Source organism: Cyprinus carpio, chromosome A15, assembly GCF_018340385.1.
Source record: "Cyprinus carpio isolate SPL01 chromosome A15, ASM1834038v1, whole genome shotgun sequence".
NCBI classification, from domain to species: Eukaryota; Metazoa; Chordata; class Actinopteri; order Cypriniformes; family Cyprinidae; genus Cyprinus; species Cyprinus carpio.
The window spans coordinates 4370442-4392296 of record NC_056586.1 but is presented as its reverse complement, the minus strand read 5'-3'; the positions used below and the strand labels follow the sequence as shown (position 1 = coordinate 4392296).

General features: G+C 37.1%; 1 protein-coding gene across 9 annotated transcripts in view; it reads right to left on the bottom strand.

Moving 5' to 3' along the window:
• LOC109103872 (forkhead box protein O1-A-like) overlaps positions 1–21855 on the bottom strand; it is a 103409-nt gene that overhangs the window by 48204 nt on the left and 33350 nt on the right. For 2 of the 9 annotated variants that reach the window (XR_006161719.1, XR_006161720.1), the window contains exons 2-5: positions 17044–17235; positions 15734–16947; positions 15537–15567; positions 8921–9388 (exon numbers count right to left, since the gene is read on the bottom strand). Coding sequence is in view for 5 of the 9 variants with exons in the window: in XM_042770811.1 (XP_042626745.1) it covers positions 15564–15567; positions 15734–16947; positions 17044–17235 (1410 nt within the window). In the remaining 4 variants the exon portion in view is untranslated. Of the gene's footprint in view, positions 1–8920; positions 9389–12151; positions 15568–15729; positions 16948–17043; positions 17236–21855 lie in introns of those variants that run through there. The other 7 variants (XR_006161717.1, XR_006161718.1, XM_042770811.1 and 4 more) reach the window with 6 other exon arrangements.

Here is a 21855-nt window from a genome sequence, read left to right as displayed (position 1 = left end):
CATGAGACTGGTGCTGGGTATCAGCACGGCACCACCCACGAGTCCCATTTCTGCCTCACGTGTAATCATCAGTCCGCTGCACCCGTGCAGAACACACTTCCTCCTCTACCTACTAATTGTGTGCAGCTTGCTGTCATATTAAAATGTAATCTTGGAGTGACAACTACTGCCTGTGAGAGTTAGAAATAACTTAAATTAGTGGAGTTTTAGATATTTTCATTTTTGTTTTGATTGTGTGTTTGTGTGTGTGTGTGTGTGTGTGTGTGTGTGTGTGTGTGTTTGTGTGTGTGTGTGTGTGTGTGTGTGTGTGTTTGTTTATACATCATTTTTTATTTTAAATTATTTAAAATAAAAATAAACAATTATTAATATTATAAAAAAAAAAAAATAATAATATTTTTATATATACACACTCACTGGCCACTTTATTAGGTACACCTTGCTAGTACCAGGTTGGACCCCCTTTTGCCTTCAGAACTGCCTTAATTCTTCATGGCATAGATTCAACAAGGTGTTGGAAACATTCCTCAGAGATTTTGGTCCATATTGACATGATAGCATCACACAGTTACTGCAGATTTGTCGGCTGCACATCCATGATGCGAATCTCCTGTTCCACCACATCCCAAAGCTGCTCTATTGGACTGAGATCTGGTGACTGTGGAGGCCATTTGAGTAAAGTGATTTCATTGTCATGTTCAAGAAACCAGTCTGAGATGATTTGAGCTTTGTGACATGGTGCATTATCTTGCTGGAAGTAGCCATCAGAAGATGGGTACACTGTAGTCATGAAGGGATGGACATGGTCAGCAACAATACTCAGGTGTGGCATTTAAATGATGCTCAATTGGTACTAAGGGGCCTAAAGTGTGCCAAGAAAATATCCCCCACACCATTACACCACCACTACCAGCCTGAACCGTTGAGACAAGGCAGAATGGATCCATGCTTTCATGTTCTTTACACCAAATTCTGACCCTACCATCTGAATGTCATAAACCCTGTAAACCCTAGAGATTGTTGTGCCTGAAAATCCCAGTAGATCACCAGTTTATGAAATACTCAGACCAGCCCGTCTGGCATCAACAACCATTCCACGTTCAAAGTCACTTAAATCCCCTTTCTTTCCCATTCTGATGCCTGGTTTGAACTTCAGCAAGTGGTCTTCACCACATCTATATGCCTTAATGCATTGAGTTGCTGCCATGTGATTGGCTGAATAGCCATTTGTGTTACCAAGCAATTGAACAGGTGTACCTAATAAAGTGAGTGTGTGTATATATATATAATATATATATATAATATATACAGGTCCTTCTCAAAAAAATTAGCATATTGTGAAAAAGTTCATTATTTTCCATAATGTAATGATACAAATTTAACTTTCATATATTTTAGATTCATTGCACACTAACTGAAATATTTCAGGTCTTTTATTGTTTTTAATACTGCCATACAGCTCATGAAAACCCCCAAAATTCCTATCTCAAAAAATTAGCATATCATAAAAGGTTCTCTAAACGAGCTATTAAACCTAATCATCTAATTAACTCTCTAAACACCTGCAAAAGATTTCCTGAGGCTTTTAAAAAAACTCCTCAGCCTGGTTCATTACTCAAAACCGCAATCATGGGTAAGACTGCCGACCTGAAGAACTGCTGTCCAGAAGGCCATCATTGACATCCCCTCAATCGAGAGGGTAAGACACAGAAAGAAATTTCTGAAGGAATAGGCTGTTCCCAGAGTGCTGTATCAAGGCACCTCAGTGGGAAGTCTGTGGAGGAAAAAAAGTGTGGAAAAAAAAAACGCTGCACAACGAGAATAGGTGCCCCGGACCCTGAGGAAGATTGTGGAGAAGGACCGATTCCAGACCTTTGGTGGGACCTGCGGAAGCAGTGGACTGAGTCTGGAAGTAGAATAAACATCCAGAGCCACCGTGCACCTGCTTTTTGAACCAGAAACAGCGGCAGAAGCGCCTACCTGGGCTACAGAGAGAAGCAGCACTGGACTGTTAGTGGTCCAAAGTACTTTTTCGGATGAAAGCAAATTTTGCATGTCATTCGGAAATCAAGGTGCCAGAGTCTTTTGGAGGAAGACTGGGGAGAGAGGGAAATGCCAAAATGCCTGAAGTCCAGTGTCAAAGTACCCACAGTCAGTGATGGTCACTGGGGTGCCATGTCAGCTGCTGGGGTTGGTCCACTGTGTCGTTTAATTCAAGGGCAGGGTCAATGCAGCTAGCTATCAGGAGATTTTGGAGCACTTCATGCTTCCATCTGCTGAAAAGCTTTATGGAGATGAAGATTTCGTTTTTCAGCACGACCTGGCCACCTGCTCACAGTGCCAAAACCACTGGGTTAATGGTTTACTGACCATGGTATTACTGTGCTCAATGGCCTGCCAACTCTCCTGACCTGAACCCCACTTAGAGAATCTGTGGGATATTGTGAAGAGAAAGTTTGAGAGACGCAAGACCCAACTACTCTGGATGAGTAAGGGTGCTATCGAAGCAATCCTGGGCCTCCATAAATACCTATGCCACAGGCCTGATTGCCTTGCCACGCCGTATTGAAGCAGTCATTTCTGCAAAAGGATTCCCGACCAAGTATATTGAGTGCATAACTGAACATAATTATTTGAAGGTTGACTTTTTTTGTATTTAAAAACACTTTTTTCTTTTATTGGTCGGATGACAATATGCTAATTTTTTGAGATAGGAATTTTGGGTTTTCATGAGCTGTATGCCAAAATCATCAGTATTAAAACAATAAAAAGACCTGAAATATTTCAGTTGTTGTGCAATGAATCTAAAATATATGAAAGTTTTAATTTTTATCATTACATTATGGAAAATAATGAACTTTTTCACAATATGCTAATTTTTTGAGAAGGACCTGTATATATATATAATATTATACATATATACACTCTAATTTTTAGTTTAAAAGAAGTATACTAATAGCACACTTGAATAAATTTCTTTTTCGTAAGGGTGCTAATCAGCCAATTTAATCAGCCAATTAAAAACTGCTGATCTAATGGGATTTTCACGCACAACCATCTCTAGGGTTTACAGAGAATAGTCAGAAAAAGAGAAAATATCCAGTGAGCGGCAGTTGTGTGGACAAAAATCCCTTGTTGATGTCAGAGGTCAGAGGAGCATGAGCAGACTGGTTAGAGATGATGGAAAGGCAACAGTAACTCAAATAACCACTCTTTACAACCAAGGTATGCATAATACCATCTCTGAACACACAACACGCCAAATCCTGAAGCAGATGGGCTACAGCAGCAGAAGGCCACACCGGGTGCCACTCCTGTCAGCTAAGAACAGCAAACGGTGGCTAAGGTTCGCAAAGGTTGGACAATATTGGAATGGAAAAACGTTGCCTGGTCTGATGAGTCTCAATTTCTGCTGCAACATTCAGATGGTAGGGTCAGAATTTGGTGTCACCAGATGGTGTCTACAGTCACCAGATTTCAATCCAATAGAGCAGCTTTGGGATGTGGTGGAACAGGAGATTCGCATCATGTTTGTTGTGACAAGATGTTTTCTGCAGTTGCGTGATTTTATCATGTCTATATTGACCAAAATCTCTGAGGAATGTTTCCAAAACCTTGTTGAATCTATGCCATGAAGAATTTAGGCAGTTCTGAAGGCAAAAGGTGGTACTAAAAATTAATGGATTTGTATTGTAGGTAATAGTTTGGGTTGTGGGTGTGTGTTTGTGTGTGTGTGTGTGTGTGTTTTTTCTCTTTTTTTTGTATATTTTTTTTTTTTTTTTTTTTTTTTTTTTTTGTATGTATAAATTCTCTCTCTCTCTGTATGTGTGTATATATATACAGTATGTGTATATGTAATGGTTATTAAATTTGTACACTACTGAACATATTTGTACAATTGCTTTGGTAAAAAAACAGATGAAGATAAAAAAAAAACAGATGAAGATACTTTAAAGACGTTATTATGGCTGATGAGTGTTCAGTTAATCAGGCTAAATTATTTGTTAATGTTAAAATGAACTTCAATATATTGTTTTATTTTCATATCACTATATTTGTATGTCTGGCCTAACAATTTTTAAAAACAGGTGGGCTGCACTGGCTGTGGATGTGCAAAAACATGAAGATGGTACTTCAGGGTTGAATTACTCTAATTCTTTGATAACTGTTCTTTGATAACTGTTTTTAGACCAGTTTTCAGAACTACAGCTACAAGATTGAGCAAAGTTATTATAGTTTTTATAAAACAAAATATGTATCATCAAAACATTCAATCATAGCACTAATATTTCAACATAAAATATTGCTAAAACTGAAATTTTCTGAATCCTTTGCCCCTGAGGTAAATTAATTGTCAGCTACAGTAATACAGATGAACCTGTGCAGTTTTTGTGAAATATTTTTGTTGGTTATTAGCAATAGCATGTGGCCAGATATCTTTCACTTCCCCAGTGTAAACTCCATGACCTTCTTTGGAACTGGTCTATCTTAGATAATGCAGAAATGCTGCATCATTTCAAAGTGATGAAATGTCGCTGACGCATGCAGCAGTGTCATTCCCGCACGCTTCCCAAAAATTGTCACCTATTTTAACTTGTTTTATTGGTTTAGAAAGTGCAGTTATAAAATAAAAGCTTTTCTGTAGTTAGTTTTTGTTGTTGTGTTCACGTAACATGAGGTGCTAACTGGAAATTCAACAGGAGTCTCCTAACCACACAGTCTTCAAAAGAGGAAGCAGATTAAGTTATAGAGCTATGGCACTTCCAAATGTTATGATCAACCATGAGACTCTCTCTGAATAGTCTCACGCACTTCCCGTAAGAGAACTGAAGACTCATGCCACACCATGACCCACACATGGACTAAAAGAGGCTAGATAGATAGAAGTGTTTTTCCAAACACTGTGAAAAAATCTCCTACACAAAAGCCCATTTTACACCTTAGAACTTTGGCTTAATATGTCCTTGTTTATTTTTGTGTTGATTTTTTTAAATCAGTGATTTTAATTTTATAATTATATATTCTGTTTATTTTTATATTATATATTTAAATACAAATACAAATCGACTTTTTATGTATATTAAAATATGATTCATTTTTTTCCTCATTAATGTACACACAGCACCCCATATTGACAGAAAAACACAGAATTGTTGACATTTTTGCAGATTTATTAAAAAAGAAAAACTGAAATATCACATGGTCCTAAGTATTCAGACCCTTTTTTGTGACACTCATATATTTAACTCAGGTGCTGTCCATTTCTTCTGATCATCCTTAAGATGGTTCTACACCTTCATTTGAGTCCAGCTGTGTTTGATTATACTGATTGGACTTGATTAGGAAAGCCACACACCTGTCTATATAAGACCTTACAGCTCACAGTGCATGTCAGAGCAAATGAGAATAATGAGGTCAAAGGAACTGCCTGAAGAGCTCAGAGACAGAACTGTGGCAAGGCACGGATCTGGCCAAGGTTACAAAAAAAATTCTGCTGCACTTAAGGTTCCTAAGAGTACAGTGGCCTCCATAATCCTTAAATGGAAGACTTTTGGGATGACCAGAACCCTTCCTAGAGCTGGCCGTCCGGCCAAACTGAGCTATCAGGGGGGAAAAGAACCTTGGTAAGAGAGGTAAAGAAGAACCCAAAGATCACTGTGGCTGAGTTCCAGAGATGCAGTTGGGAGATGGGAGAAAGTTGTAGAGAGTCAACCATCACTGCAGCCCTTCACCAGTCGGGGCTTTATGGCAGAGTGGCCCGACGGAAGCCTCTCCTCAGTGCAAGACACATGAAAGCCCACATGGAGTTTGCTAAAAAACAGAGAAATAAGATTCTCTGGTCTGATGAGACCAAGATAGAACTTTTTGGCCTTAATTCTAAGCGGTATGTGTGGAGAAAACCAGGCACTGCTCATCATCTGTCCAGTACAGTCCCAACAGTGAAGCATGGTGGTGGCAGCGTCATGCTGTGGGGGTGTTTTTCAGCTGCAGGGACAGGACGACTGGTTGCAATCGAGGGAAAGATGAATGCGGCCAAGTACAGGGATATCCTGGATGAAAACCTTCTCCAGAGTGCTCAGTACCTCAGACTGGGCCGAAGGTTCACCTTCCAACAAGACAATGACCCTAAGCACACAGCTAAAATAACGAAGGAGTGGCTTCACAACAACTCTGTGACTGTTCTTGAATGGCCCAGCCAGAGCCCTGACTTTAACCCAATTGTCCATCTCTGGAGAGACATGAAAATGGCTGTCCACCAACGTTTACCATCCAACCTGACAGAACTGGAGAGGATCTGCAAGGAGGAATGGCAGAGGATCCCCAAATCCAGGTGTGAAAAACTTGTTGCATCTTTCCCCAAAAGAGTCATGGCTGTATTCGATCAAAAGGGTGCTTCTACTAAATACTGAGCAAAGGGTCTGAATACTTAGGACCATGTGATATTTCAGTTTTTCTTTTATAATAAATGTGCAAAAATGTCAACAATTCTGTGTTTTTCTGTCAATATGGGGTGCTGTGTGTATATTAATGAGGGAAAAAAAAATGAACTTTAATGATTTTAGCAAATGGCTGCAATATAACACAGTGAAAAATTTAAGGGGGTCTGAATACTTTCCCTACCCACTGTATATTAAAGAGACAGACTGTAACTCTAAACTCATGTGTTATTTCTGAATTTCTGATGCTGTCACATTCCACCTCACCATCTCAACATCTGTAGAGAGAAAAAAATATACACATAATTTACACTTAATGATGGACTTAAATGCAACATTGAGGATTGTGAAGATACTTCACTGGATCTTGATCTTCATTACATCTATTTTCTGGTTCTATTTTGTGTTTACTTCATGTATTTATTCATTTTCTGTCTGTTGTCATTTATTTGTTAGAGCACTGTCATATTTGCTACAATTTCCCGTCAGTAAAAATAAACATACCTAATTGACACTACATGCTGTTGATTTTTAATGTTAACCCAAATAGAAGCTATAAAATATTAAAATACCAGATAGATGAAAGAAAAAAAAACTATATTAATAAATAATATTTAAGAATACTAATATTTATGACAATAAACTATTATTAAAAAGGTTATTTATAACAGCATAAAGGTCTTATAGCACTTGCAAAGCATGGTTCTTTATGTTCTTTACCTAATTTTGTAAAATCTAGAACCATTTTTCTTAAGAGTGCATGAATGTGTGTAGTATGAATGTAATCTGGACGTACTATTCATCATGTTGTGCCGCTTCACTGGCATTCACAAATCCTCTTCTGTGGCCTCCACTGGGTACTTTAGATTTTAAAGTACCCAATGGATGCGCACTTCAGCATCTTGCCAGAATCAGTAGATCATCCAGGTAACTTTTCGAATACTGTTAATTCGGACATACTGTTTTTCCCCTACTGTAGGGACACACAGTATGTATATTTAAATGCTGTTCTAGTGTTTTTTTGTATGCAATTTAGGGGTTGGAATACTTTTTCAGAGTCTGTAACTGGCTCCATATGGAGAAGCAAGGTGAGACTTCAGCGCCACCAGAATGAATTCCATGCAAAGACTGCCATCATATTTACCACACTGGACCAGGCTGCTGCTAAGACTGCAATGCAAATCATATGATGACTCTCAAACCCCTCTTTTGGGAAAGTCTGGCTTTAGAGACATTTTGTACATCAGATGGGATTTTTGAACCAAGAAGAAGGATTTCCCAAGCTTTTTGTTTTCTTGTACATTGAACCACAGAAACACATCAGTGACTGTGTAGCAACCACTGTGAACTAGTGATGGGAGAAATAAGCTTGAACCATCTGAGCAGTATTTATGTTATTTTTTACCTCTGATTCACCGCAATGTCTGAACTGTCTTGCTTTATGGCGGATCGCAGACTTATAAGTGCATTACCACCACCCATCTCTCAAATGGACCATTGACACTCCTAATTGAGATTGTAGATAGAGTGTCAATGGTCCATTTGAGAGATAGGTAGCAATATAAATACTGTTCAGTTTCTTGCACAGACCAGTTGTTTTGTGTCTTTACACATAAATGTATCATCAGGAGCCCCAGGGTTTAATTTGGTTTTGTTTCTGTATGTTTTTTTGACTCTCAAAGCCTGATTTCACTTCCATAATATGACTGACAGACTGCAACGGTCTGAGTTAAAAATCTTTGTTTGTGTTCTACTGAAGAAACAAAGTCACCTACATCTTGGATGACCTGGGTTTAAACATATAAACATCAAATTTCCATTATTGGTTGAACTATCCCTTCAATGCAGAAAAGTAAAGATGACAGATACAAACTCTGGTTCATTCTTTAAAGGTGAAGTGTGTGATTTCTGCACCACTAGCAGCATGAAACTGATACTGTTTTCAAACAGGTTTCCCAAACACTCCATTATTGGTCGCCCCAAACTCACGGCATCGGTCAAGCCAATGTTGCTATGTTGAGCTGGTTGGGAAGTTTTAAAACACAGATGTCTTGAAAGTGCCAAAGAAACACAGTTTTTCATCTTTTCAGGGGATTCAACCTCCAAATGCTTCAGCTGTCAGCATATTAACATGACATTTTAACGTAATTTTAACATTGCCTTTAAATTTTGTGCCTGAGCTTTTTGCTAATATATGTAAAGCTAGAAAAACTTAATAAAATTATTTTGAAATGCCTTTTTTGTTTGTTTCTTTCTTTCTTTCTTTCTTTATCTTTTGCCAAAAGAAGCAACCCTTTTGTTCACTCAAAAAGGTTGTTGAAAAGAACCTGAAAAACCACTTTAAAAGATTCCAGACTGTACCAGCGTCACATATGTGCGTCCTCATGTAACCTGTCTTTCCTTGTGGCCTCTGTAATGTAAGGGCCATATATGTAGTTGGCTGCCATCCACACCAATCTTACGCACACATGCGTAAAACTCACATGCACTGCATTCCACAGGAGCTGCTCATGAGGGGCCTTCAGCGGGGTGGCGTCCCTCCACTCGGCACTTCCTCCTTCTCTCTGTCAACACATGCAGTTTAAAGAGAATGCTGGACCACACTGCTACACAAAGGACTGAGATGGAGAGCAAGGCAAAACTCAGGAGAGCTGTGAGAAAAATAATACTGTAAATGCCAGTTCTCATACTGCATCAAGCTTTACCACCTATTTGTCCCCTAGAACCCAGTGCAAGTCCTTGGGTGACCCTCTCAGAGCCATTTCTGGGCATTTCAACAATTATTTGTTGGATCATAAGAAATATATATTGGATAACCCGTATATTGGATCCAGATAACTTTGGCTGGGAGTTGTCCAAAGGCAGAGAGATCAGGGCACAATGTCAAGATCGTTCTTAGTGACGCATACCAGCTGGAAGCCCGAACCATAATAGAAATCCAACACCCAGACCTGGAGAGAAGTGCAAAGAGAAAAAAGTGCCAGTTAAGCACTTTTTTTCCTGGCATCCTTTACTATCAAAGCCAGGACAAAGATCCCCACTGGTTTTCACACGATTGCTTTCCACAGGACCATCTGGCTCCAGAAACCCCCAAGCTGATCACATCTCAGCGCTGAGGAGCAGCCAGAAAGAACCCAAACCCTGATATGGGGTGACTGAGTTCATTCTGACTAAAAGCAGAGAGCTTTCAAGGAGAACAGTGAATGCGCTCCACTTTTTACAAATCTTGATAAGAATTTATTAGTAAAACATATCCAGCAGGTCCTTTAAAGCTACATCAAGTAAGGTTTTGCACTGTAACATAATTTACACCTTAACAAATAACTAATACTTTAGATACAGATTTAGAAAAAAAAAAAAAAAAAAAGATTTCTATTTCAAATAAATGCGTTTTTTATTATCTATCCTAACGAGAATCCTGAGAAAAATTATCAAGGTTTCCACAAACATATTCAGCAGCAACTGCTTTTAACACTGATGAATACTGATCACCAAATCAGCATATTAGAAAGTTTTATTAAGGAAAATTGTATACTGAATGGCTGTTGAATAAATTAAATTTGACAATATATTCGACTAGAAAACAGTTATTTTAAATTGTAATTATATTTTACAATATTGCTCTTTTTAGTGTATTTTTAATCAAATAAATGCTGCCTTGGTGAGCTGAAGAGACTTATTTCAAAACTCTTAATTATTCTTAATTACTCTTAAAAAATCTTAATTATTCCAAAGTATTGACTAGTAGTGTACTATATTTTTTTGAATGATATAGCCTCACCAGCCATAGTAACCTAGCTGTCCACAAAAGACTGGTCCAATCTTTCAGATCACATGACCAAATGAGTACCACCCACTTTATCCTGGTAGTTCCCCATTATTGTGTACATTGGGTTGTGTATAAAACTTTTGTTTTTCACCTGCAAAATCCTCAAATCCTCTTGCAGGAGGTATAATTCCCTTCCTAAATAATAACATCAGCTATATTTTTGCATGTAGACACACTTTTGCTGTTTTGCTGTGTGAGAAAATCTCTCACACAGCATAAGTGGATCTTTGTACATGTAAAAAAAAAAAAAAAAAAATATATATAAAAATATAAAATAATATATAATATATATATATATATGCACCCTATAATAATATATTATATTATATATATATATATGCACCCCATAACAAGACTGGTCCACCTTCAGGTTTGATCATATGTTGTTCCCCTGCTCATAAAACTGGCCTTTTTTTTGCACCAGACTTACCGCTGGTGCATGGGTCCAAAAAGTTCCAGTTTGGTCACATCACTCCATAAAATTTCATTTGTCCAGAATCACAGGTCTATCCAAATTCATTTTGGCATATTCAAGTCAGCTTTTTATGTTCTTCTTGGTCAAGTGTAGCATTCTGTAAGGTGTCCTGACGTGAAGGCCATGCTTGTATATTGTTCTTCTTATACTCAGCATTGAAAGGTTTATTTTATTTTTAATTTTTTCTGTTTTCTCTCTCTCCTTTCATCAGGTCATCTTGCAAATCTTTGGTTGTAGGGTTTTTCTCAGATGCTCTCAACAAACATTTTATCCCCCCTGAAGATATTGTGCTTTTTCTTCAATGTCCTCAAAGGTTTTCTGGTACAACACGTTAAACTTTTGAATGACTGTCTCTAGAAACTTTTAGTGTCTTGGAAATGTTGTAGCTACACCTTTCTAATCTAATTAAACAATTTCTACTTTATAGCCTTTGTGAGTGCTCTTTTGGCATATTTGCTGTTCTAGTACATGCATTGTCTAAATGTATGTATAACAGCTCGAGTTAATTAAGTTATACAGTTTACAATGACTTTTAATGCAATTTTGCACTCTACCATGCAAGTTAATAAAAATAAATCATGTTGAATAGGGGTTGAATAATAAGGTCAGCTGTATTATACAAATATTTTCTCAAAATATTACATATATTGACATTACCGCTTTTAATATACTAATATTCTGTTATAGATGCATTTTTTTTTTTTTTTTTTTTTTTTTTTTTTTTTTTTTAAATATGGATTTTTGCATTTGTAAATTATTAGTCTCTGGGAGTTGGATTTTAAATTTATTTATCATGTATATAAATCTATATGTAAAACTATATAGAAACTACATGTACTGTAATATATACATAAAATGCCCCTGAAAGAAAATGATATGTGTATCTGTTAAGTATAATCAAATAAGAATGAAAATATTTTTCCTCCTGCATTAAAATGTAAATTAAAGGTTCAAAGGAAAAAACGTTAAAAGTAAAACCAGTTTTAATGCAAAGAATAAAAGCAAAAGTTAAATGTAAAATTATGATGTACAAATTTTGACGTTGCACATTAATAATGATAATTTTAATGGTTTTGCAATGCTGAGTTGAGAGAGCTGAGACTAAAATGATTGTTTAAAGTTTCAACTAACCTATTCTGACTGATGATCATCTGGCATGACTCAGGGCTACTGATTTAGAAGAACATCTTTAAGCATGTGTGTGCACTCTATAAATCTGTTAAAAGGTCTGGATATCCCTGATAAAAATACACTTAAATATGTATGTTTTACATTTTCTATGATCAAAATAATTTTATTCCAGGTTTGTCACATACCTTTATTGTACTGTACTGGACATTGGTTTTAACATTTCCCATAAGCCATCAACACTTTCAAAGCTTCCTTGTGAATGAATAAAGAGACATTGGATTCTTCTTTATATAACATCATTTATATACACGTGTTTTTTTTACAGCGGTAAACAAGCACAATATCGGCATAAAGAACATAATCAGAGCACTATGGCCTCACATTTCACAAACTGTTTGCTCACTGCTGACGAACTTAAAGAATAAAGATATAATATACATATGTCAGTATTGGCATGTCAGCTTAACAACATAATTTCTCTCTTACAGATTATTACTTTCTCCACTACATAAACAAACTGCACCTTTATCATCTTTTGATTGTGAATCAAATAGTTTCTGTACATAAGTTAAGAAATGTAACAGTTTGTTTCAAAATAGATAATCTTCACTTTTTCATATCTCTATGATAACTCATTACATCTACAGACAAAGTGCAATATTTTAATTTATGTTTTTTTTTATTATTATTATTATTATTAAAAATTGGTCCAAACTCCACAATCTGAAAAAAACAAACAATTGAAGTTTCAATAATCAATGTTTTTTTTTTCTTTTTCAGTTGTCCATGTTTTTTACAAACTGCTGCTAAATTCAATAACAGTGTACAAAAAGCTGTGCATGTAAATTATCTTCTACTCTCTAAATACACTTCATATTCTTCAGAATTATGAACTAACATCTGTGACATTAACATGAATCCACAGCTCTATCAAACATGAAATATCAAATATCTTGTCATCGAAAAAACATACTGGAGATGACAATAATTGTAATAATCATTAAAGTACATGGATGTGCATTGGTGTGGTCACCTGCTAAATTCACAAAGCAAATGCATGTTCATGATGTTGGGCACAAAATAATCTGGTCTTCTTCTTGTGCTGAGTGAGGCAGTGTGGGTCAGAGGTTAATAATAATATTTTAATGATGTTAAGTTAAGTTAACAAACGTCTGGCATTCTTCTCACGATTCTACCTCACTGTGTCCCAACCAGGTGCAACAATTAATTTGTCTGTCCATACTGAAAGTTAAAATTATGGCACAGCCAATCATATTTTATGTTACATATTGAGTTAATGAAGAGTAGGATTTTAGAACCAATGACATTTCACAGTGGGTGGTACATAGTATGAAGCCACAGGAACAGAAACCAAAATACCAAAGAGTAACTTGTGGCTTGTTGATCTATCACATTACGCCTGGTTAGAAAACAGTGTTAGCTTCCTTAAAGAACACCTCTAATAACATTAAGCAAATAATATTTAAAAATTGGCCAATAATGAGAACCAAACATATCTAACATATCTTAGTTTTCTACAAAGTATTAAATGTATTCAATGTTTGTTTTATAACACTACTTGAAACCATGTTGAGTATTTTCAAGTCTTCAATTAATTGTCTTTGAAATTGGCCTGCAAAAATTACAGATATCTATTTTTTTAAAGTCTAGAAGTGCATATGGGTGCAAACTTTTGTAATTTATGGTAAAGGGAATGAGAAACTAAAATGAAGTGGAAATGAAAAACAAAAGTTGAGGCACCACAGACTGGAAAACCACCACAAACTTGTAGAACGTATATATCACAGTGCCTGCTGTTTGAGAGAGATGTGAATTAAAATAGAAATATAATACAAGTGCAAAGGATACACAATGATGATACAATCACAGCACTTTTCCTTCAGCCAAATAATGTTAAGTCAAAAAGGCAGAGACCTGTAGCTTTACTACAGCAACATATTTGACTGGAGTCACCTAGCACTGTAGCTCTAAACTACATTAAAAAAGGCTTTGGTGGTGAAATTCTGGATTTGTTTTTTGAAGACCCCAAATCTCAAAGTAATGTATCCGAAATGTCAAATTCTGGGATCATTTATTTGCCCTAATGTTGTTCCGAACCTGTGACTTTTTTCAATGACACACAAATGAATTTTGTTTAAGAATGTCTTGGCTGCTCTTTCTCATATAATAAAAAATAAAATAAAATAAAATAAAATAAAATAAAATAAAATAAAATAATAATAAGGGATTGGGTCAATCGAAATTCGAAATTTTCACAGAAATCCTCCAGAACAAACATGGCTCTATAAGACATGCAAAGAAACATACAAAAACCAATGGTGTTTGCCATCAAATGGCAGTGATGAGCCATTTTTGTAGACTTGACAGACTTAGTCCCCATTCATTTTCATTACATGGCAAAAAGTAGCCAGGATATTGCTCAAAATGCCTACTTTTGTGTTTCACAGAATAAATAAATTGGTTTGAAAAAAAAAAAAGTTACATTTTTAGTAAATTATGCATTTTTCATTATTGGGTGAGCTATTTCTTTAAATAACAAAAATCTCAAACAGAAGGTAATGATAAACATCAATAAGAATAATTGTGATAATACAAAAGAAAAAAAAACTATATATAATAGCCTTCTTATATTTCTACTTTATATGTTTTTGAAATATATATTTCATGTATTTACAAGAAATGTGGAGAGATGTATATAATTCAGATGAGAAATACTATTCCATGTAAGTCTACCAAAATGTAAAATGTCAAGTCCAGCTTCTCTCAGATTTACAAAACAACATTAAATCGGTTGCCCTGATTGTTGATATCATTGTGTAAACTCTCTGTACACCAGTTGATAGTAACACACTCGTTAGAAATGTAGTATATCTGCCCTACGTCAAATATGCTGAGACAGAATGAAAGTGTTACAAGACAGAAATGAAAGTGTAATGATGTGCTGAATGTGACGTAGTTCAGCTAGTCTGCAACAATTTCCCTAACATTTTCAAGGTCATGTTTGTGCAGGACTATTTCTAAATAAATCTATTTACAGTCATTCCTGCCTACCGATGTTCCAGTTTTTCTTCCCATTAAGGCCAATCATGGAGTCTCCATGAAGCACAGCATGAATGTGTTACCCTCAGCAAAAATTGCAGAGTAGGGTTTTGAACTGACAGCACAACAATGAATTAGCTATTACCTTGGGAGACACTTCTAAAGTGTATCAAATGAACTTGAGGTGTGCTGCCTGGTGTTGGATTTGATGGTTATACCTTATCACAGTTTGCCCTTTAATGCCTGAAAATTACTGAAAACTGGTGTGGACATTGTTAAGTTTTTGTTGCAGCAGATGTAAGTGCCTCAGGTTTTCATTGCCCTGATTTGACGACTGATTCTCTACAGCAAGAAGAAGGCAGCAAAATAAAGCTTGTCAATTTGGCTGTGGAGCACAGGCACCTGGTTTGGCACTTTTGAACTTTTGAACGTGAGCCCCAATGTCTGAGGAAAACATCCTTGCAATTTAGCTCTGTACTGTACTGAGCCAGTGTGCTTGATAGGGTAAGGTCATATCTCAGCCGCCTCTGCTGAAGAAAGTAAAAGAAAAATGGGTGCTACGTTCCCTGACGAGGTGTTTGAATGCATGTGGACAGCCACTCACCGCTGCTGTTCTCCAGTTGAGAGTTCTTTACCTGTAAAAACCAAAGAATCAAATTCATTGACTGCCCAAGAGGCCACTTTACATATCATCTACACAAGTTATCTACAGAGTTTTACTCAAGAAGCCATTTTGAAAGTCCTGTTTTAGATACTGTTGAGTTGTTAAAATCTAATAAGTTTTATAAAAGTAGCTCCTACCCAGACACCCAGCTGTGAGTGGTGGTCTTTACACTGTGAGTTGGGAACCCCTGTTGGGTGGCTGTAGGGTCAAAGTTGAAGTCCAGCGATTCTCCGTCCATGAGCGTATCATGCAAGATGGACTCAACATCACATTCAAATCGCTCCACAGGCATCCCATCCAGATCACTGGGCAGTTTCTCCAGGTGTTGCTGTTGCTGGTGGGGCATCATCCCTGGGCTACGCCCATATCTGTTGCTATTGACACTGCAGTAAGGAGGAAGCCCACCTCCAAGGTTACTGGATCCTCCATACTGCATCTGCATGGCTGACTTGACATTTCCCAAGCATCCACCGGCACTGCTGTGACCAATCCCGGTCAGAGGGTGCAACGATCGCCCATTCAGTGCCAGAGATGTGGCTTGTCCGTGCATATTGTGTGGATGAGAGAGGGTATGGCTGTGAGATGCTCCACCTCCCATAAGTTCATTCCGTCCACTGCTGTAGGGAGGCAACATACATCCACTGCCTCCAGCTGACTGGGAGATGACCGTGTCCACTGAGGGCATGAGATTTCCAGGCTCTCCATCAGATGTAAGAAGCTCCTTCAGCAGCCCTGCTGTGCAGTTAAACTGGCCCATAGTTCCTGGGCCAGTAACAAAACTTGGCTTGCTTTCTGGCAGAGGCTGCATCGGCATAGGGGACATGTTGGCTATTCCTGTCTGACTGTAAAGACACTTATGATAGTCTTGTTGGGTCTGCTGGTTGACTGCAGCCAGACCTGGGGAACTGTAGGGGGAGTAACCAGGGCTGACCTGCATGAGCGAAGAGGGTGAGGACTGGTTGGATCCTGACCCAGGCCCTCCTGTGGACCCCACTGATGGGTTCTTAGGTGAGAGCATGTTGAGGTTATCCAGAAGGTTCTCCATCACATTCTCAGAGCCCCTGTGACCCAGAGAACCAGCCATTTCAGACAAGCTGGGGAGAGTGGAGGTCATTTTGGCACCTGACCCAGGGCCTGGGTAGACCATGTGGACATCAGAGTCGCCAAGTTCGTCATCAATAAAGGGCGAGAGACGACCACTCAGTGTGCTGGCATTGGAGCTGGTGCGGGGACGGAAAGCTGTCCAGGCATCAAAGTCGTCATTGCTGTGGGAGTTTGGACTGCCGGGCCATTTGCCGTACTGAGAGCCTGGGCTGTCTGCGCCCCCCTCAGCCCCTCCCTGAAGAGCCAGCTATAAAGTTGAATGGAACAACTTGTAAGAAAAATAAATCTATAGTGTGTACTGTTTGTGAAAGAGATTGCAGCAGGTTTGGTGTGCAGTTTTTACCTTTTTCTTTGCTGCTCGTCCTCTGCTCTTGGCAAACTTGCTGTTGTTGTCCATGGAAGCTGCCCGGCGTCTAGGCGACTTGCCGCTTTTGCCGCCTTCAGGGTTGAGCATCCACCAAGAGCTCTTACCTGTCCCCTCATTCTGCACTCGGATAAACCTACTATGTAGGGACAGGTTGTGTCTGATTGAGTTCTGTGGAAGAGAGAGAGAGCAAAGAGAACATTTTTTGAGTGTTATGCTCAGTTTGCCTTGTTCCCGTAGAGTGCAAATCCTCACAGCAGCTGTTTTCTATTAAAGCCTTTTTTTCTCTTCACCTCCACTTTCATCCACTCACCATTTCCTTCACCTATATGCATAATTTTCTGACATTTAAAGAAGACTTGAGGATAGTTTTCCTTGACCACTGGCCATTCTTCTAAACATATTCTTGTAAATATTTACAGATTACTCTCAGTGGTCCATTCAAATAGAATGAGTGCCTTCGATGTTTTGGTGTGACTCATGAAAACATAATTCTATTTTTAGTGACGGACATTCCTATTTTAAGTGTAATCCTCTTAAAATAAGAGCCCCACGACTATTATTAATGATATTTCCATCTTGAAGAACCTCTTCCTTCAAAAGTGGATGAATTGATTTGAAGGTACTGTAGATGACGTACCCTCTCAGTTTTATGTTCAGATGCAAGTATGTGTAAGCCATTCAACATATGTGTAAGCCAGTTAATTTACTAAAAAAGCATAAACACTAGTTACAATAGTAGCCATTTCTGTGCCTGTTATTCTATTGTTGTCAATGGATAATTGTGGCACATGGGCAAATTTAGGGAAGTAAAATTATGTACTTTCTTTCACTCTAATGAGCTCACATCCCATAATGTCTGGCAAACACAGGTAAACATTCAGCCTGGCACAGACACATTACCTGTGTTGTCACGGTGATCTTAATCATTAAGACCATTTTCCCTAGAACGATGGAAAATTGGGGATTTTTGAAATGCTGGCCTAATGCCTCCTGTGTCTAATTTAGAGTTGTTAATGGATAGTTACAGGATGTGATGGCAGCTTAAGATGGTCTTTGTGGTTGTTTGTGAACTAAAAGGCTTCATGAAGCACATGCAGAGACACATTTATTTATTTATTAATTGGTAAATCTAGCCTATATCCTAAATCCTAATCCTGTAGTGACTGTAATGTTTCAGACATGCTCAAGAGAAACAGATCTTAAAAGATCAAATGTAATTCATATAACCTATATGTTCTCAATGTCTTTCTAATTCTGAATAAAATAATTTTTAATCAAATCAAATTTATCAATCGTAAGGCTGCAACCTAGTGAGGCTGCATCTGTGTCCTGGTCCTCCTCAGCATTAAACTCTTGAAAGAGAAAGTCTAGTAAGTCATTAAAATTTCCACCCCCATGCTCACAGCACAAAAATATTGAACATTTAAAAAAGTTAATAAAAAATGTAAAAAAAACAACAACAAAAAAAAATTAAACATTTTATTTCAGCAGATTGCTAAGGCAGCATTTCTCATTTTAATTTAACATGATGTGTTAAAATACTAAATACTAAAAACTAAAACTGAAATAAAAATGTGAGTGTCAGTACATTTTACATATTTCACATATTTTGACCTTTTTACAAAATTTATAGTCAAAAGGAATAACCTCAAGATTTTTTTTCAACATTTGTTTAAAAAAATGCATGAAAAAGACTAGACTACTAGAAACTGCATAAAGCCAGCCAATCGTAAACATCTCTCAGCTTTGTTGTGGGCAGTATGCATCACATGGTCCAAATTAGCAGAATAACTACAGATCTTTTGATGACGTACATTATGTGTATCAGCATTGACAGCGTGAAGCGAAATCTGAAAATCAAATGAATCACAACAATTCAGAGCTATGCACACATGAATCCAAAGCAGAACAGCACCAACTAAAGTAATGTTGCTCCGCTAACTATCTGGCTCAAATTTTGAACAGAAAACTGCAGAACTGAAAACAGTGTCACTACTTTAAAATGCAACTTTGCATGTCATGTGAAATGTGTCTTGGCCAGTTCGCAAATATATATAGCGTGACAAATTTAACCACAACCACATTAGAAGACGATTCACTGATGGATATATGGAGAAGTTTGGGAGAATGGGAGCCCTGGGGGTCTAGGGAATACCAGGACAGAACACAGCATTCTGAGTGGGAACAGTCTGGCAGAGCAGTACATCTGGATGTGGCCAAAACTCTTTCACTTCCTGTTGAGTGTTATCAAAGGGTCCGTGTACTAGTGGTGAACTACTGAAACTGCAGTTCCTTCTCTGATGATTACTAAGAATGATGACAAACTGGAGCTATGAGAGAGTCCATTTATCCTGTTTGACTGTTGCACTGTATGTTGTGTCCTCTAAATAGCACAAGCAAATGGAGTTCCTCCAAACCACAGTTTAATATGTCCCTAAAACTATGAGAACAAACGGCCAAAAAAAAAAAAAAAATGACAAAGAGAACCCAAATGATATCAAAGCGCGCTCATCCTGTGTGCAGGTCTGCAGCTTCCTTCCTGATTGACACATTTTTAGCCTGTTTTGACAATAGTTGATGTATTAGTGACAGTAGAACACAGGAACTTCGACATTCCAGCTAATCACGGTGTTCAAAGTTCAAACGTAATCAGAGCTAGCCTGCTAATACCCTATCTCGTCTGGAACTACAGTGTCCCAATCCACATTCCTGTCTGTGGATACTAAACTCCAACCATCACTCTCGTTGTGTGAAGATCCTATAATCTTGGGTTTGCAATGATACTGCCATTCCACAAATACCACAACAGTACACACAATGAGATGACATTATATAAAACTGAGCAATTTCTATAATGTTATGATCAAGTAAGAACACAATGTGTCATCTATGCAACTAAATCATGTCATTATTCTGACCTACAGTGAAAAGGTGGTATATTGTGCTGTGATAAAAATTGACCACATTTCAGTTATTTCATATTGTTATATATTTTTATTCAATATACCTTTAATACAATAACTGTAGAAATTCATAAATTCAATGAATGAATAAATACATAAAAATAATGTAGAATAAATTATTTTGTGGTGTCCCCAGCATTATAAATAATAATAAATCTGTAGTTGTAACTGTAGTTGTAGTTTTTATGATCATATAAAATGCCTCTATGTGTCAACGTGCCTAAATTATGTTTTAAAATGAATTTAATTTAACCGTCAACATTTCTGCAGGTGCCGCCATGTTCACTTGAGCTCATAAATCTGCATCTGGAAGTTTGACTTCAAATGGCATACTGCTGCACTTTCCAAAATTTAGTTGGAAATTCTAATTTTACATGAAGCATACTACTGGCTACTGCAGGACTATTTTAAAACCTTGTAGCATTGTATGAAAGAAATTTAATATAAATTTTCTGAGCAAAGTATACTTTGAACTTACCCCTCCATAAAAAATAATAATAGAATAACTATTTAGTTGCATTATTGTTGTAAATAAAATGTACTAAAATGTTGGCAGAATTGACACATTCACATTTGTCCATTTAAATTACCTGATATTTCCAGGTTGTCCAAAATGCATCAACATACCTTCACATTTACCACTATTACATATTCAAAGTGTTTTCACAAACATTCAAATTTCACATACACATTTGAAGCCCCTGCTACAGGAACAATGAAGAAAGTCAACAGCAAGAGTCAAACACCAGGAAGTGACCACATGAAAGAGGACTGTCAGAGGAAGCCAGTCTCACTTCCTGTCTTTCAGGAAGCAGTGGTTGTGTATTTGAGCCTTTGAGTTTGTGTGTGTGTGGAATGGACTGGAATGCCAGGCCACAGAGCCAAGCTGGGGGTGGAAAGAGAGCTGCCCTACTGCACTCCTCCTCTGGCAGACTTCTGTTTGGCACCAGATCCAGCCGCAGTCATTCTCACTCCAATGAGAATAAACAGACCTACAGACCACAGATTCAAACCCAAGAGCTCAACTACAGCCAAAGCAGAGCCCACTTCACTGTCCCCTTAAATAATGGACATCTAGACATTAGATATGCATTATAATGTCTCTGCAAAACACAGCCCCATTGACTGATAAGTATAAATCTTACAGAGAGCAGCTTTAAAGGAAAGTTTAATGTAAGTACTGCACATGTAGCATCTGATATCATGCCACGCATGTGATACATAAGGGTGAAATTAGGGTGAAAATGTAGCATCTGATGTAGCATCTGCACATGTAGCATCTGATATCATGCCACGCATGTGATACATAAGGGTGAAATTAGGGTGAAAATAACTTAAATATAGATATTTAAGTACACATACTCTACCCAAGTATGTGAACTAAAATTATTTGATTTTATTTGTCATTACATTTAGAAATATGCTTCATCAATAATTTATAATCCTGCACAAGTACACAATGCATTCTCAGTTTTGCCACCAGGGTATACTGTGATATATTATGTGGTGTCACTCCCCAAAAACATATTATGAATGATTAAATTCACCAAAAATACTTACAAATATATTTCATTTTATTCTTTTCATTTAATTCAGTTATTTTTTTAAATAAATTAAGTTACAAATAAAAAGAAATAAGTATATACTTTTTATTTATATTACTTTTTATTTGATGGATACACCACTATACATTTTTAGAATCATTCAGTGCAGAGATGTAAACAATGTTAAAAAATGGTATAAACATTTTTCACTATAGTATTACTATGTGAAAAATTTGTATATAATGGATTATAATTAGTGATGGCCCAATGAGACGCCAACA